This window comes from Zeus faber, assembly GCF_960531495.2.
Source record: "Zeus faber genome assembly, chromosome: 13".
Classification (NCBI taxonomy): Eukaryota; Metazoa; Chordata; class Actinopteri; order Zeiformes; family Zeidae; genus Zeus; species Zeus faber.
In genome coordinates, this window is record NC_137198.1 from 29,835,914 (window position 1) to 29,855,125 (window position 19,212).

The 19,212-nt window shown below is 40.6% G+C and overlaps 1 protein-coding gene across 1 annotated transcript in view; it reads right to left on the bottom strand.

Moving 5' to 3' along the window:
• Window positions 1–4,231: 4,231 nt before the first annotated feature.
• Window positions 4,232–19,212, bottom strand: part of pals1a (protein associated with LIN7 1, MAGUK p55 family member a) — a 44,334-nt gene continuing 29,353 nt past the window's right edge. Inside the window, exons 9-17 of the mRNA XM_080012314.1 lie at window positions 19,019–19,096; window positions 17,514–17,697; window positions 17,370–17,441; window positions 14,916–14,984; window positions 12,604–12,771; window positions 12,362–12,451; window positions 7,214–7,326; window positions 6,797–6,907; window positions 4,232–6,412 (exon numbers count right to left, since the gene is read on the bottom strand). Of these exons, the coding sequence (XP_079868440.1) occupies window positions 6,236–6,412; window positions 6,797–6,907; window positions 7,214–7,326; window positions 12,362–12,451; window positions 12,604–12,771; window positions 14,916–14,984; window positions 17,370–17,441; window positions 17,514–17,697; window positions 19,019–19,096 (1,062 nt within the window). The 3' untranslated portion in view covers window positions 4,232–6,235. The remainder of the gene's footprint in view (window positions 6,413–6,796; window positions 6,908–7,213; window positions 7,327–12,361; window positions 12,452–12,603; window positions 12,772–14,915; window positions 14,985–17,369; window positions 17,442–17,513; window positions 17,698–19,018; window positions 19,097–19,212) is intronic.

The window sequence follows — 19,212 nt, forward strand, 5'->3', positions numbered from 1 at the left end:
AACCACCAACCACCACAACCACAGCAAGGACAGATTCAGGTTCAACCACCTGTGGTCTCCACTATCTCCTTTTCACAGCCAGTTTTTGATCAACCACAAATATGGAGAGAAAGAAGTCAAGGAAATCTAGGAAGAGGTAGAGGAGGAAATTTCCAACAGTCTCAAGGAGCGTTTCATAATTGTGGACAACTAGGTCACTTTGCTTGTGACTGTTACAGGTTCAGAGGAGGCTTCAGAGGAGGTTTCAGAGGACAACCATGGCCACCCAGGGGATCGGCGAACCCTTACAGGGGTCCGGAACCTGGTTTCTAGGGGTGCCTGGAAGACTCCAAAGGGAAGTGACAGCTGATAGTGTCAGGGCCGGAGCAAGATCCAAAAATAGATGTGAAAAAAAATTATACACCATCGGAAGTAATGGCAGATTGCGGAGCAGCTTTCACCTGTGTTCGGCCTGAAGATACTATACATCTCCCCATGTCTGACCAGTTGGTACGGACAATCGGGTTTGCGGGTGTGAGACAGCTGATTCCTCTCACAAAACCAATTGAGCTCGGCTATAAAAATCGGAAAATAACACTACCTATATTGGTGTCAAAACATACACCCATTGCACTCTTGGGAAGAGATGCTATGTGCAAACTAAATTGTACAATATGGTGTACACCGGATGGCTGTCTGGTGGATGTGCCACCTCATGTCTACCACCAATTAGTTATGGCGCCAGAGACTGAGACTTCTTCAGTATATTGGATTGGAAATCTAAGTCCAGAGCTATTAGAGCCAGCCAAGATGTGGGAGAAGTTCATTGTGGCAAATATGCCTGATGCTTAGCCCCCTGAGTATCCACATCATTGCACGCTTCAATATTTTAAGAAAGCTGGCCAATTGGATCCGGAGGAGTGGTTGAGTAGTCAACCCAAGCATGTTCAGCTGACCTCGTGCTGCATAATTTTGGGACCACAAGGAGCAGCTATGAAGATAAACACTGATGAGTATCTTGAAAAGGAGCATGACATTGAGAAAAGTGTACCACATGTGACTTTAATGGTGGCTGAAGGATTTGAGCAGAAGCATATAGGAAAAATGATGGCAGAAGCTGAGGAAGCCATTTTTGCACCAATAAAGGAGAATCTTGCTATCTGGATGAGTGAAGAACAGAAGTTCATGAGAATCATGATCTCAGCTCAAGGACAAGGACAACCACAAGTGGTACAGATCACACATGAGTCAATGTTCAGCGCTAAATTGGACTCAGACAGTATGAGAGAGGAGATGCTGCAGTAAATTCCAGAATGTTTGTGGTTGCGACATAGTACTGACATTGGACTCGTGGAGTCAGCCCAACCGATGAGAGTTGAACTGCGACCAGGAACCAAACCTCCTTGGAAGAACCAGTACCCACTAAAGGAGGAGGCAATCAAAGGGATTGAACCACAAATTGAAGGGCTGTTAAAAGCAGGTGTAGTGGAAATATGGACAATTACAAAGCGGCGTCGTACAATCTGCGGAGGGCGGTGAGGGATGCTAAACGGGCGTACAGAGAGACTGTGGAGCTACAAATGGAGCGGGGGGACACAAGACGCTTGTGGGAGGGGCTGCGGACGATCACAAACTACAAGAGCAGCCCCTCCCCAGCCACGAGTGTGGACGCCTCCCTAGCCAACGAACTGAACTCCTTTTATGTGCGGTTCGAGTCTGGCAACAGCACAGCTAGCTCACCGGCTAATTGGAGTTACACCACTGGGGATGAGCGCGCACTCAAGGATCCTCATCACCCCAACAACGGACTGTTTCAGCTGCTGCGGTCAGGCAAGCGCCTCTGCAGTCACACAGCGAGAACAGAGAGACTGAGACTGAGTTTTTTCCCGCAAGCCATTAGAAATGTCAATGCTGACCTCACCACTACTGTGCCACACACATAGGCTCCACTACCTACTGTACTGTATGTAGCATACTGTACCGCATACTGTATCACTGTTCAGGGTTGTTCGTGATGCCGTATTGCTGCGCCGTACTGTTGTATACTGTGCTGTAATATCCCAAACACTACCTCACTCTATTCACATGCCACTTTAATGCACATATCTGTATATACATAATTGCCTATTCCATATACATAAGAATATCCCTTCTATCAATTCCATTTTATCTCATTTTATTTTATTGTATTTTATTTTATTCTATATATTTTTACTTTATTCTATAAGTATTCGACTTACTGTATTACGTTTTAGGAGTCAGTTAGTTGGTCTATTAGAAAGAAATTTTTCCTCTGACATATTGTGTTATCACCGTTGCATTACATTTCACTGCATATATGTATGAAAGTATGTATATGTATGTGACGAATAAAACCTCTTGAAATATGTTCAGATCCTCACAGTAATACGCCTATTTTGCCTCTAAAGAAACCAGATGAATCTTATCACTTGGTACATGATTTAAGAGCGGTAAATGAAGTGGTGGCGGACTTTCCCGCTGATGTACCAGATCCACATACCTTGTTAGCCCAAATTCCTCCAGAGGCTACATACTTCACAGTGTTGGATTTGTGTGGAGCATTTTTCAGTGTTCCACTGAGCGAAGAAAGTCAAGGGTTGTTTGGATTCACATACAAAGGACAAACCTTCAAGTACAAGAGGCTCCCTCAAGGATTCAAACATAGCCCTCACATTTTCAATAAAGTGTTGCAGGATGACTTGGTTGGGATTGATCAGATCTTGAAAAGTACTGTCATTCAGTATGTGGATGACATCATCATCTGTTCACCAGATAAGGAAACGTGCCATGAGGGCTCAATCAAACTGTTTCAGCTATTGGCAGACAAAGGACACAAGGCCTCTCAGGAGAAGCTGCAGTATTAAAAAGAAAAAGTATTTTATTTGGGTCAAACAATAACCCATGGACACAGAAGCATCTCTGAGAGTCATTTGGAAGCCATTCGAACAGCACCAAAGCCTAGAACAGTGAGAGAGATGATGACATTTCTTGGTATTACGGGATATTCTTCAGCCTGGGTAGAAGATTATGCCTGCCTAACAGGGCCTTTGAGAGCCATGATAAAAGAGACTGGAATGCTCAACTCCATTGTAACCTCACCTGGAAACAGGAAGGTCTTATGGCATTTGAAACGATCAAACAGAGGTTACAAGAAGCTCCAGCGCTAGTGCTGCCAGACTATCCTAAGAACTTTTTGCTGTATGCGGCTACATCCACTGGGGGTAAATATGCATGTGCAGTTCTTTGTCAACCCACAGGTACAGGGACAAGTCCTCAACCTGTTTTGTATTATTCTACTACCTATTCAGAGGTAGAATTAGGGCTACCACTGTGCTACAGAGCAATGGTGGGAGTTTATCTAATGTATGATAAAGCATCATCAGTAACTATGGGTTACCCAGTGACAATTCTTATCCATCAGTCTCAGAAATTTTTGAATTTTGGTAAATGTACATTGACTATGTCTAGGCTAAGAGACTATCATAGGCTCTTAGAGCAGGAAGATGTCACCTTAGTAAAGTGCGTCACGGTAAATCCAACTGAGAATTTGCCAAATCCAGGGGATGGGGAGCCACATGATTGTGTTCAGGAAGTAGAGAGATATGCAAAGCTCAGATCAGACTTGCAAGCTTTCCCACTGCATGTGTTAGATGTGGAGTATTGGACTGATGGGTCCTGCTATCGAATAGGAGACACATTGAGTGCCGGTTATACAGTAGTCAAAGCCCAGGGAACTGAATTTGTTGTTGAGAAAGCAGAAGTAATACCACAACCTGCTTCTGCACAGCTTGCTGAGCTTGTGGGCCTGACTGAAGCTTGTCTATTGGCTGAAGGCAAGCAAGTGACAATATATACAGATTCTGCACATAATGTGTGTCATTTATTGGGATCAGTGTGAAAAAAATCGAGGATTTAAGAAAACTGATGGTTCCCGATACAGCATCACGCTGATGAGTAATAACTCCTTAAAATTAAAGGAAAAGACAGAAATACCTTCAGTTGGACCAAAACCCACTCTCTCTCTTTAATATGTTGTTTTATTCCCCTCAAATGTAGTATTAATTACTTTAATTATTAATTACTGTTAATTATTAATTCCCAAATGTCTGTAAAGCACTTTGAGCTGCAAACTTTGTATGAAAGGTGCTGTACAAATAATATCTTCACTGCTCATGCATTACATTTTTTAGAAAACCCCGGGTTAGGAAAAAAAAAAGACAAACTGTTTCATATTGATCATCTATTTATTTTGTGAATAATCATAGCGCAAAAAAACAAAAAACAATTCTCAGAGGAAGTGATGTCAGATAGACAGGAAGTGATTTCAATAAAACAACTTTACATTCATTTCAGCTAATTTAACGTAGCGCCCCCACCCCTACCCTTCTGGACCCACATGCTGGGAGGGGTGGTGGAGCCAGCACTTGTGTTGGTGCAGTATGGACTTAATAAAATCCATTTTCAATATTACAAATATATAAATGTTCTACACAGTGATGACAACAGTGATATGGTGTCAGAACTACTTCAGGTATAATACTTCATACCGTCTTCAGAGACAGGCACAGTTACACGCAACACACACAAGCTCGCACTCAGTCGCACGACGCAGACAACTGCATACACACAACACATAAAGCACACACACTAAATATAATGACACGATATATGATTCACCACTTGGAAACATGACTAAAAAAATATAGACAACGACTACAATGTTTCACTTTCCTGTTCATCTAGGCGGTCAGTCAGTCAGTCAATCCACCTAGTAGGTCAGTCAGTCAACAGTGCGGACGCCAGCATATTAAGAACATTTGCCACTCAAACCAAACACCCGGTGGAACGGCCAGACAGGAAGTGCTGCATCCCGTCTTCAGGCCTGTCGCACAGAGTGTCTGTGTATGGGAGGGGGCAGCAGGGAGATTAGGCAACCAAGGGGTTAAAATCCATGTCATGCGGAGAGTCCACCGATGTCCGGAAGGCGATGGAGGCATAGGCCACAAATGGAGACGCGCTTGTGATACACAGGAAAGTCTGAGTCCATCACGGTGTTGTATCATAACGACTCAAACATGAAAGAAAAGACACTTCATCTCCTCATCTGTAATGGGGAAAAACCTATTACATGTCAATAGCTATGTTCTAATGAGCCCAAACAGTCCCGATTGTGCACTGCTGAGTTAAAGTCATATTGTATTATGTGCTTCAGCGGCAGTGAAAGGTACACTACACTACAGAGCATGTATGCATGTGTGTGCCTCGTTACCACTCGATGCGCCAACAGTAATACAGAATGGTGGCAAAAGGTTAGTAGCAAAGCTTTCACGTTTCGGTGGGAAATAATAAAGCAAAAATCTATGTTCAAATCAGATGCACAGACCAATGTTCTTCAGACTTGATGGATCAAAGGCAAGCACAGTGGAACCTCATCATATCCAGATTGAATTGCTTGGTTCGGAAAACATGAATGACTATAGATGGAAACTGTCACTACATTTTCCATGTAGTATTCTTGAGTACTTTACGGTCATCTTTGCCTGGTTAATGACCGATAGTTGACTTTATGTTGACAGGCAAGTTCAGTGAGGTTGAGATAACTTACTGTTGGAATAACTCACTTATTAGTTGTGTAATATTCTGAATAAAAAAAGGCACTGTTGAAGAAGCAATTATGAATAAAAGGCCCAGTCACACGTCGATCCAACTAATTTCTTTCAGCAGCCTCATTTATGATATGACTTTTGTTTGAACGTGTGTTAAGTGCACAAAAGGACAATGGTTTAGCTATAACAACACAATCGGATAACCAAGATCCCAGGCGATATCTACCATTGTATCACCATATTGCTCTTACATTAACAGCATTGCCTTACTCTGTGTACATCTGATGTCTTTTTTCCAAGTGTGTGTGTGCGTGTCTGGTGAATCTATGCTGTTAGTATGCAACCCATTGCAGGTCGCCAGTCCAGTTCATTACGATGAGTGTCTGTGTGTTAGTGAACAGAGTCTTGTATGTATGTTTATATATATATATATATATATATATATATATATATATAGTGTGTGTGTGTGACCCTTGTAAAATCGAGGCATAGATGCGACCATCTTCATTCTGTTTGTTTTTTTTCCTATTTTAATATGTCGTAGAGATGTGGGTTGTGTCTTGGGTGAGATTTGGTGGGTGGGCGGGTGGGGGATTTGAGATGGCTCAGGAGAATCGGGATTTTGGGCCTCAGCGCAGCCAGGAGCAGGGCACCCACTGTGGCTCGGTGTCCAGCTTGTTAATGAGGCGAAGCAGCTCAACGAAGGCCTTCTCCTGGTCTGAGTTGACGATGACGGCGTCGAACAGGTGGCCACAGCTCTGCTCCATCTCCCTGGCCTTCTCGATGACGTCGCGGAGCTCCTCGGGCTGCAGAGAACACAAGTCACATTCCATGTTGAGGAACAACGGAAGGCTGGGAGCGCCTCAATTAACCTAGAATGCCACATGGAATCGTTTACAGGATTTCTTTCTTAGCTTTTTAAATCCCTCAGTTTTCCTGCAACTTATACGTATATCGTCTGGTGATGAGTGTTAAAGTTAATTTTGTTTGATTTGGTGTTATTTTGGGTGTGTACTCCGATGTAACAGGCTAAAACTAAAAATATCGTCAATACTATAACTCAGTTTTGAACTTCAAGATAAAGGTTATTGATACTCTCTAGAGTGACCTCCTGGACGCTAGAGACCAAGTCAAAATAAAACCATTAGCATCGGCAGAACCAATATAGACAGACAGAATTATAGAGGTACCTTGGGGTTTTTGTTGTCCTTGGCCAGTAGGGCTCTGAGTCTCTCCTGTGAGGGCGGGGCTACAAAAATAATGTAGGGCTTCAGGTCGGAGCTCCTCAAGACCTTTAGAGACTGAGAGGCAAAGGCAAAAGGACATGTGGACACATGCTGACACACTGTGTGAAAATGCCGAAAGATCAAAACCCAAATTTGCAAATGCTCATATAGTTATTATTGATTACTGGTCTTTGTTGTTCACACTGAATGTCAGCCTAGTCGGAATGTCACCCCCCATATAATTAAGGAGCAGCAAAATCATTTCCATGGGGCAAATACCACTTTAAGGATCTGTGAACCCTAGCCTTGCCTGTATCTCTCCAATTAAGCTCCGCCTGCATGGCACTAACAAGATGCAGTAGAGTGTGTGTATATACCAACCTGTGTGTGTAGACAGAGTAGACAGATCTTTCCAGTGTTGATCACCTGTCTCACAGAGTCCGTACTGGTCCCATATAAGTTCTTCTCAAACTCACCAGACTCTATCAGCTTACCTGTGAAAGACCAAAACAAAACACAAAAAAAACAAAACAAAAAAAACAAAAACAATAAAAGAACCAGCAGTTGGGTGATACAATCATGGGTCTCCAGTGATTGTGATGCCCGTGGCTTTGAATGAAAAATGTAAAACTGACTTCGCCAACAGCAACACATATCCATTGACTGTATCTGGCAAAAGGATTAACAAAGTGTTGGAGAGAAGAAATGCTTTCAAATCTCTACCAAAAAGCTCAATGGACAAAATAACTGTAAAATGTACGGTGTATGCGCTAGCGAATGAATATATCATAGAAGTAGGGCTGGGTTAAAAAAAATAAAAAATAAATATCCAATTCAAATCAAATGATCCAAAATTGATTCATAAAATTCAGAGATCAATCTTTTAATTTATGGCTTTTCCTGTGGATGCATGAAGCTTTAACCTCGTTAGTCTTGTGTGGCCAGCCTTTAATTCTTTACGCAACGAAGTGAGAAAGCAGTCATGAAGGGGCTTTAGTTTCATGGACCTTACTGTTTACAATGTTCGGAGGCATAACAAGAAAAAAAAAATCCTGATCGCTTACACTATTTTCAAAGGCAATTCAGAGCAATTTTTCAATTTCTGAGTGTTGGTTTACTTTTACTTATTAATTAATATAAGGTTGTCTCTTTCGGTTGTTTCTCTCCTGGTCATGTTAAATAAAAAGTACATTAAGATAACTGTTTTGGGGTCAATTTTAATGTAAAGATTAATATTTTTAATAATGCACCAAGTTAGAGGGTTCCTTGTACAATTTAGAGCATTAGTTCTGAGAATCGGTTTCATATCCAAGCAAAATTGGAATTGTAACTGAAATATTCCTAACCAAATTGATATTGAATCGAATCTAATTGGGACCTTGTGAATTGGAATTGAATCAATTCTGGAAATCAATGGCGATACCCAGCCCTACACAGAAGTTCATTGTTTTTAAACTGAATACAATTCATGAATGTACAATGGAAGAAAGTTGAATCCATTGTATATCCTTTTTAGTTCCTCTTTAACTTCTGAGTCACCATGTAAGATTAATTTTGGGAACATAAGAGTCCTTGCTGTTTTGAACAAATTTTGGTGGCGTTTAACAGTCACAGTGTATGTTTTTCATGAAATTTCAAAATGTCAGATTATTCAAAGAAAAGTATTTATTGTATGTATGTCTTGTGCAGAATGACTCCATGCCATCATTATCAATTGTTATTATCAAAAATGTATCCCAAAAGTGGATGTTAATTTTGATAGCCCTCATCAAAAACAACAACGTTGTGATTTTCGACGAGGGCTATACAGTAGGAGCCACTTGGAGAGGGCAGCTGGAACATAGCCAAAAGCAGGCAGATCAGTGATTAGGGCGTGGCTGACTCAAGCAAGAACCGTGACAAGATCGCGCTCGGACCCTGGCTGTAATTATATCCCCCTCGACGACATAATTTTGCGCTGGCGCCTGGGAACGCCCCCAAGCTGCATTTGTGAAAAAAGCAGTTGAAATGCTTTATCTGTCCACGGGGGGAACAGTGGTTCAAAACGTAAAGCAACTCACGTATACGGGATGTTTTGGAACGGAACATATGTTCTGTACGTCTAATACAATCAATATATACATATCTGATTTTAAAGAAGGAATGGTTTGGAAGAATGAATGTTTCTTTAATTGAATAAAACAAATTAAAACAGTGTGTAACCGTGTGTAACAGGTGTTATAATTAACATTAAATGAATGTGAAATATTGCAACAAATTTAATTGCAATATTTTGTTTTGCATCGCAGGAACTTTTTCAACATTCTAAGGAATTTTTTGGAAGAACAGTCCCTTTTATTGTGTCCGCACTGCAGGTACTACTGTAGGGACGATTGTCGTTCTGAGAACTCCTTTTTGAGCAACTCATTCAGCTCCTGCTCCAGGATAGGGACTGAACCTTTAGGGACTGAACCTTCAGTGATGGATGTGCTGGTGATGGGACAAATAATAAAATAAAAATAGTATTTTTATTGTCAATGTATTTATTTAATTTTATGAAGTGAATTGAATGAAACAGACAATGGCCGAGCAAGCGAGCCCATGCTAATATGATGTTGACGATGTGATATGTGAATGATATCATGTAAATCTAATAAGATTCAACAATTGAATTGATTATTTCTGGCCTATTCAGAAACAAATATTAGTGGATTGATAAGGTGAAATAAGTGAAAGTTACGGAGTAAAGACAACATGGAACTCGTTCTGAAACCCTGTTGGATGACATCACATCCGCGTCACCAGTGCCAGGTTTTCAGGAAGCTCCCCCAAAATAGTAGTGTGCCATTCTAATCTGGTTCCATATTGTGCTTGTATAAAATAAACACAAAACTTCCAGAAAACATTCCTCTGTGTTCTCTGTGACAATTGAATGAGTTTGAGACAATGAATGACATAAAAACAACAACAAATAGCAGGAATAGCATTGAGGTGATAATGTACACAATAGCAGTGTAAGGTTAAGAAGAAAAGATAATTCATATATTTGAGTTACCATATTCCCTCAAATGTAAACAGTTACTCAAATAAAAACAGGACCTCTACTAAATGCTGGGGGTGTGGTCAACACAAACAAATAAAAGCCTCAGCCCTACCTCAGATTAAGACCAGGGTTAGGGGAAAATACAAGGATGAACTACCGGTACACATTATGTGTACAGTGTGCCTGTTAAGCATAATGTACATTTCCGCTGCTTTACTGTAAATTGATAAATTTATGAATACAATCATACTATCTTCAACACTTGTCTTCAACTCAGTGTGTGAGAGGTGAACCTAACTGAGAATTGGAGCGGGGTTTTTTTTGTCCTACAGTGTGCCATGTGCGCACCTTATAAGTTATTATTACTTATTAATACTACTCTATGGAAATACTAAATTTGAAGTAAATTTTTAGTATTTATCGATCGCCATTGCTTTTCATAAAGACAACTAATGCACACACAAAAGTGTAATTGACCATCTGTGCATTATGACTATTGATTGTATGAGATCATTTTTATCTGTATTGCTGCATCAACCTTTATTGTTTATCACGTTTTTGCTGTTTTGCCTATTGCTTCCTACTTTGTTTAGTTTAGTTTTTTATAATTATTCATATCATAGCATTCCAGTCTACAACTTTTACACAATACAAATACAAGGATACAGTATTTGTATCCTTGTATTTCTAATTGCCGCAGTACACATTTTTTGAGTGACTAGGAAGCAGACCGCAGGTAAAGCCTTGGGCCATCTCTTTGTTTACACTTAATGTGACCCTTGACATTGTGTGACCCAACAGGTCTGGAAGCCCTCACACCTTACCCTTTCATATGCAAACTCAGACCCATTGAACAAAATCGCCACACTCCAATAGAACCCTTTCTCACTGAGAGGTGAAAATTCCCCTCTGTAGAGGGGGAATCAAATATATCAAATATACCAATCAAATATCCAGTTTACTATCATATGGCGATTTATTTCATAGTGGGCAACTAATCCGTGAAGTAAACTATGGAGTTCAAACTATATCAACAGCAAAACAATCTTGAGTGTTCTGAAGGACCCATATACTGTTTAGTCTCTAAAGTACAAATTATTATTATATCCCTGGAATTGATTTTATTTGAACGGCTTTTATTGATTGATTTTTAACATTTTATTGTGCCACTATTGTTTTTAGGAATTTGGAAAATTAATCTATTCGATGGGGGGGGGGGGGGGGCATTTCTCCGGCAGAGAGGCTCAAATGCAGAAATTAGTTGTGATATTTCACAATTATTTTAAGTAAAATAACAATAAGATAGTTCAAAAACCGTAATTTTGAAATCAAAAGGCCGAAGACTAGAGCCTATAAATCCACACACTTGGCCCCTTAAAAAAGAGGCTAGTAAAACTTTAAAACTAGTCACTTTAATTTACTGTATCAAGTATTACATACCTGTTTTGTCTTACCCATTAGTAGTACATTGCAGAGTTTGTCTTACAACACTGTGTTTATATTATCATTCAGTATGACACTGCATTGTTGTGGCCCACGTTTATTTAAGATGTCCACTATCAAGTTGACTCAAGTTGTCATTATTGTCTGCATTTTATTGTCTTTCTTTTAGATAAACACTTTTATATTACGTATACTACACTACTTCTTTCCATTTTCCATTTTTAAATTTTGTTTAAAAAAACTCCTTAAATTCTGTTTTTAAATACTGTATTATTTAAATCACTACTATGCCCTTATTTGACGTATTATGTAAAGTTGAGTTGGCTCTGAGACTAAGAATCTCATTAATGGTAATGATGCGTGCATTGCAAGTATTTCACAATAAACTTGAAACTATAATTACATAGACCTAGTTTGAGTGCTATCATTACAAAGCTATTGAACTTGTAATTTTAAAAATGTAAATAAAAAACAGGTCCCATTTTGAAATTGAACAGCTGTGCAACACGTAGATTAAAATAGATCATTAAGACCGGTTCTCATTCATATGACAAAAAAAAATTGAACTTTGAAGGAAGACCTCTGGTCAGGGTTCAAATAACAATATCTCCGGTAATGAGATAATGAGTCAGAATTAGGGGTGAAAATCTGAAATCTCTCTCTCTGGAAGGTGATTGTGTTTTTGTGACGTTAGCGCCATCTCATGGTGACACACTGCAATTGAATAAATGGGCGCGTTTACAGCGAAATTAAACACACCCTGTCAAGACACATGAGAAGGAGGGGGGATTCCAGGCAAATGGCAACCGGCTGGGAAGCGCATGGTGGTTGGCTGGAAACTTGCTGAAAGCTGGTTGCAAGTGAGCTGTCAGCCAGCTGGAAGAGGCCTCTTCAAGTGGCTCCTACTGTATATAAACACGTAATTGTCGAGCTAGTGTCCTCTAAATGGACCCATCCATCTCCTACATTACGCAGTACACAGTTCAGAATAAGAAGAAATTCTTATTTTGAGGGCGTTCAGTAAATTCCCTTCCGAGTGTAAAATGGATAAATAAAAATCTCACCAGCTGCCAGCTCAGCCTCAAATGCCTGACGGGACACAAAGTGGTAGTCTCTGCCACTCAGCTCGCCCTCGCGACGACTACGTGTAGTGTCTGAAACACACACACACACACACACACACACACACACACACACACACACACACACACACACACACACACACACACACACACTTTGTTTTCAAAGATAATTCAAAGACAATAAAAAATCTAGACTATTCACATCCTGTATATATCTGTCTTACGAGGCACGGCTCCAGCAAAGCGCTCTGCTTGACTATTGAGAAGTCTCTGCTTGAGTTCCGCCTGGCCACAGCTGGCTGGACCGATCAGTGCAATAGGCCGCTTCCTATTGGCTGGCTGGTGGTACAGCGCCATCTCCTCATACGTTAGGATCTCTTCATTATCGTAATCTGGGACAAAAAAAAAAAAAAAAAAAAGGAGGGAGAGATTTAAATTGCAGGAAAATTAAAACATTTGAAAGTGCAATTTTTGAAATGGTCAATGTTCTAAAACATTATGACTTCAAAAAGAGCATCCCACAATATGTAACCCACCGCAGCGAAACCCGCTGTCTCGCGCATTTCTAAAATCGCCAGGAGCAGCCAAATAAATTGAAAAAACCTTTCTTGAAGGAAAATGGATTTTTCCAGATTTGTGTTCCTTTGTGGTTTTTTTTTTATTATCTCTCAACGTATTTTCAAAAGCGAGTTTGATTTATAAATAGTAGAAAAATGTTAAACCGTGGAGATAAATATTCCCGTTAGATTACATGGGGAAACGCAGTTCACTTACCGAGACGCATGAATAGCGCTGAACAACGCCGATCAATGGTTTCCTTTAAAGCAACCATCCAGGTGAAGATCATTCATCATTCATCCATTTCAGCATGTGAAGTCACAATGTGAAACCGTTTTCATAGAGTTCAACCTTTAAATCGTACTACTTTTACACACACGGAGCATCGTTGTGGAGGGGGCGTGTACCAACATGTACCATCGAGTAGGAATTGCTGATGTCACTGACGTCGCTTCCTTCCCTCACCTGGTCCCCTGGCGAGTCAACGTATGCTGCCCACTGCTCCTGGCTGTGGCCCCGGACGAAGGACAAGCCAGGATGGGTTGAATGCAGAGGCCACCGGCCACCATCCAAAGCGTGTGTGTGTGTGTGTGTGTGCAAGCATGTGTGGTGTGCTGTGTGACAAATAAGGGTTGTTCTTAAACAAGACAAGGATCCGGTTTCACCCGTCTGTGAAAACTTTAATTTCCCTTTGTTATCGATTACGAGAAGCGGGTGGAGGAAGATCTAAATCATATCGCAGATCTTAATCTGACCTTAATACAAGTCAGTTTAAGCAGCGCGTGTTGGACTTCATTTTCCGCGATGGTAGTCAGTTCTCCGACAGAGACGCGGAGAACGACAGCGCTGCTGAATCTGATATTACTCCGGGGATGGAGAACATTTCAAACAAAGGATTTCAACCTGAATGTGACGATGAAACGTAATATTTTCAAGAACCACCTGAGACCAACGATACGCCCGTTGTTGTCACAACGGAAGAAGTTAATGACGTGATCAAGTCTGTTGAGGCTGGTGCAGATTTTTAGATTTCAGATTTTCCAACTCTATTTTACTCTATTTTGTTGTGTTGTACGTACTTTTAAACTCCAAAATAATTCCACTTTTATAAAACATGTATATTCTTACTGTTAAATAAAAGCTTTTTGTAAAAACAAAAATAGTTGTGTGTTGTTGACGCTGTTCGTTACTGGCCCATTCAGCATTATGTTAAGTAGCCATGAGGCTTTGTTGGTCCGCCCATTTGCATTCTGGGAGCCAGCTGAATGAAGCCAAGTCTGGGGGAAACTTTGGAGGTGATTATCTCAGAATCACAGTTTGCCACACCCTTGTCATTAACAAGTCATAGCATTAAAAATATTTGCTTGATTTTCCCAAGTGACACCTTGTTTGGAAGCTCTGATTCTCTTCTTTCAAATGATGCGGGAAAAAAAGTCGAAAGCCACCAAATGACTCTAAAGTATGCGGTGGATCACATGTGTGTGCAGAAACCATCAGTCATAAGAAACTATCCCACTGGTCACAAATCAAGGTGAGGGGTTGAGGCTGTAAACAAAGCTAGCCTGCTAGCTAGAAGCTTCTTAATTGTTGAAGTTAAAAATACTCCATTAAGCCATATATGACAACCCACATTGTACCGGGTGCTTTTTGGATATAATTCCAGAGGATGTTTCAAACCTACTTCACATTTTAGTCAGAAGTACCATTTAGAGACCCTTTCAGCATCCGGAATGCCATACTAGCGTATTATTCAGTATGCCAAATTTGTGTTTAGTATGTCCGAAACCATAGTATGCTCAAATAGTATGTGAAAAGTATTACTGAAGTAGACTGGTCGATCGTAGTTGCATGAAGTACACCATTGCAGACGCAGCAATGGTTTATGAAAGCCATGGTCGTCCAACATAACACAGATGTTCCTGAAGGTAATATACTGTAAGTCAAGTTGCCAGGCGAGCAATCAACAAGACAATAATACCATCGTTCCTGTGGGCGTATAGCAGCTTCTTTCTCTTCCTCTTGTTCTTCTTGGCACACCACAGCTTCCCTGAACCCAGAGACGAGACACACACAGACAGGTCACCGTATAACATTTCCTTGTAGTAAGCAAATATTTCAATGCCCGCTATGTAGGGCCAAAATTATCACGTTATAAACTCTGAACATTTTGGCCGACATTAAACTAAACTATAACCAGTAATTCTAACAAACATAACTAAGGCTGGGTATCACCACTGATTTCGCGATTTGATTCTGATTCACAAGGTCCCATTCGATTGGATTCAATCAATTAGGGATATTTCAGTTACAATACCAATTTGGCTTGGATAAGAAAGAGATTCTTAGGGAACTAATTATGTAAATTGTACAAGTACATCTAACCTGGTGCATTATTAAAAATATTAATGTTGAATTTACCTCAAAGCTGTAACATTAATGTACTTTGTATTTAACATGACCAACACACTAAAGCAGTGTATCAGAAGAGAAATTACCAAAAGAAACAAACAACCATATATAAATTAATAAGTACAAGTAATCCAGCAATCAGAAATTGAAAAAGGCTTTAAATTGCCTTTGAAAATAGTGCAAGAAATCAGGTTTTTTTTTGGAACATTAAAAACAGTCTTGTAAAACCGGACATGTAAACTGTAAATTCCATGAAACTAAAGCCCCTTCATCATGTCTGCTTTCTCACTTGGTTGTGCGTGATCTCATTGCACGAAGAACCAAATGTTGGCCATGTGAGAGCAAAAGTGGAGGTAGACTTAAAAAGAAGCCAAGGTTTTTGACAAAAAAAGACATCTTCAAAACAAGATAAGAACAAATTGTAGCAGTGATCTGGGTTTTTGTGGTGTTCTCCGCGCAAGCCCCTGCAGTGAACTATGTATTTTGTCTTATTCTCGTTCTGAGACCTCGTTGCAATTGGCCCAAATGCCGTTGCGACGTGGTATTTTTATTTTTGTTTTTGTTTTTGTCATTATAATGTAAAGGAAAGCTGCTGCCTACTCCTCTTGCTGTTGAGTTTGTGCTTCCTTCACTGGCAAGTTCTTATTGAATATTCTGCTGACGATGTTCTGGGACATGTTTCATCGGTGGTTCTTACGTCTTTTGTTCTCACGTCTATTTAAGTGTATGTCCTGTTTAACGGGTGTGACACACCAAGTGGCATGGTGAAGCCGAGGCTACAGACTGCAGCATGGCTTCCTTTCCGGCGGCCGCCCAGCTGCCCCAAGTCAGCCAAATCAACGCCTGTGCAACGCTGATTGTCTGATCCGGAGCAGGGAGCTTCCGTAATGTTTGTTTGTCTTGCAGAGGGGGATCAGCGCATGGGCTCATCAGCCGACCAGGAGCCAGACTGGAGCATCATTCCCCCTGCGACCAACTTGACTGCTATCATTGTTTATTATTTATCCTTTTGGCCAGCGAGCCTTTCTGTTTATTGTTACAATAAAAACTGCCATGCCAGCATACCAGTGCCACAAAGACTCCCTCCCTCGTATCCCTCCCTAAACCCGTACCTGGGGGCAGAGACTCCCACAACGGTGTTAAAGCATCCATGGGTAAAGGCATACCCTAAAAGATCAATCTCGGGATTTTATGCATTGATAATGAATGATTAAAATGAAGATTGATTTGAATCGGAAAATCACTTTTTTTCAACCCAGCCCTTAACATAACGTGCAGTGTAACACCCTCTTGGCCATCGCTGGCTACTGCAATTCAAAACTGTGAGTAGTATAATATAAAATTACAGCTGTCTGATAACTGTTGATATTTTTAATCCAAATATACAGTATATTTCACCGATTATCCAAAACCGTATACAAATTCCCCAAAAACATTTTTAAACCAAAATTAGCAGGTAAAATAGGCGATTGACAGCTTTCCCATTGCCAGGAGAAATGCAGTTTTCTTCTTTTTTCCCCTGGTGCATCACGTTCAATGTCACAAACGGGCCGCAAAAGGGGCATGTCATGGTTCCATTGTGATTAGGGAAAAAATACAGTAGAGGACACAGCAACATAAACAAACAACATAAAACTGTAAAACTTGAAAAAAAAAAAAAAGTGGCATCACCCAGACTCTGTTCCCCTCGTTCCTACAAAAGAGCCGTCAAAATAATCGGATTGGTTGTGATGATGTCTACTGCAGGGTAATTTGACCCGGGACTGAAACCCGGGTGTTACCTTTCCCATTAATGACAAATGCCAGATGTTCGCAGGTGTTACCGGGTTTTTGGCTAAATGGGGAAAAGGGTATTAGAGAGCTGCTATGGGAGGGCAATCAAGGAGGACGAAGGCCCAGAATCTTGGGAAGCTTTGTCTAAACTGCACAGCAGGCTGGCTATCGGATAGGGTGGCGGGGTTCATAGACAGGATCCGTAATTTCCATCACAAAGCACAGTGGTGTGGAGGGTTTAAGAACTCACCAGACTTCTCAGGCTCTTTGTCTTCCTCTATGGTCTGCTTCATGGCTTCTCTTTGCTGCTGGAAACTCTTCCCTAGCGCGAAAGGGAAACAAACAGTCACACCTTGATTTCTACCGCAATAACCAGCCAGCCATTCAATTGTACCTGGTACGAGTCCAGCTAGCGGTTGATTCTCTTCATCCCCATCCCTGTAGGCCTGCCACCAGTTGGGGTCAGTCTGGCTGATAATGTGGAGGATGTCTCCCTTCTGGAAGGAGAGCCCAAGCTCCCTGCAGGGCACGTAGGGGTCGTCTGATGGGTCGTAGTCAAAATGGGCCTTCACATGGACCTGGCAGCGTGCATAGGTGTGTGTGTTTGGGAGGGTGGGGTTAAGACATAGCTAAGTCAAAAGCTGTGTGCAGAAAATATGTGAAGTGAGATTTGACATCAAGTTTTTACTTAAAATACAAGGATTTCAGGTAAATTCTTCAGTGGAAAGCGAAAAAACAAAATCCTTGAGGTTTTATTTAACAGCTTAAAGAGCAAATTTTTTTTATGAATTTTTGTGAGAGAAAAATGCACATGATCAACTTTTGAAATTATGTTTTACATGTTTTAAATAGGACAATAGCCTTTTTTTACGTTACGTAGCTTTTTAAACACACAAACCTCTGGGTTTTAATGAGTCTCTCAGAGTTTATATGAAGAGACTGTTCTTTCTTAAAAATGTCAATTGTAGTTCAAGTATTGATAAACCAGATCCAATTCCATCCTCACTCAACCTTGTTTGGAGATAAGGATAACCCCAGGGGGGCTTGAAAGAGCATTGTGTGTTTGATTTATGACATAGTAGGATTGTATCTGTGACCGGAGTTTGACTGTTAAATCACTGTTTGGGAGTATCAATATGTGACAGTCAATGTTAATATTGTCGACCGCGACAGCCTCAGCTCTCTATCTCACTCACACACACCAATCCTCGCTTCCTCCTAATGTTTCAAATTATATACAATGATTAAAAAAAACTAAAAAAATAAGCATATTTGCAAGTTATCAAATTTTGTAGCACTGTCTCCAAAAATGGGACGGTTAATACGACTAAATGGTTGCAGTCTCTGTTCAGCCTGAAATCGGCACTGTGTCTCGACATGTTGTTCGACATGCTTCAACTGATAATCAGATTATATTATATATTACATTATAATCAAAATATGTTGGATATATTTATCATTATATGTAGTGTGGGGGTAGTTTAAGCAGCCACACCTGTCTTGGGTCTGGGTAATTGGGCCCAGGATCAGGGTGTCTGTATGGTAGGTATGCCTGTATGCTTGTTGTTGCTTATTAGAACTCTTCATTGGTCTATAACCAATGAAGAGTTTCGTCATCATTTTGAGATATTAAGTCATTATTTTGAGGAAGGTTTCTCATCATAATAATTTACAGGATCTTCTTTTTTCCCCCAATAACATTGGCGGAAATGGACTTCCATACAACAGCGACATTAAGAGTCAGCCAGGTTACATTGAGGTAGGTCAGGGCAGTATGCGATTCATAGGTTATGAAACTTTTGTATGCTTGGCTTTTTGAAACCGGTAGGTTGCAACCTCAGGAAAGGAAATGTCTGACGCCACTTCCTTAATATGATTTCAACAATTGTTGACACTCACCACTGACTCCTTGGCAGGAGGGGGCTTACTCTGCGAGCTGGGAATCAGCACGAAGGTCAGGATGCCGTGCATGTCCGCCTAACACACAAGTGTGTGCATACACAAAAAAAGCACGGTCAAATACTTATCACTTTCATCTGCAGTGCCTTGTTATGTTTGGACTTTAATGAAAGATTTGAAAGTATGCAGAAAGT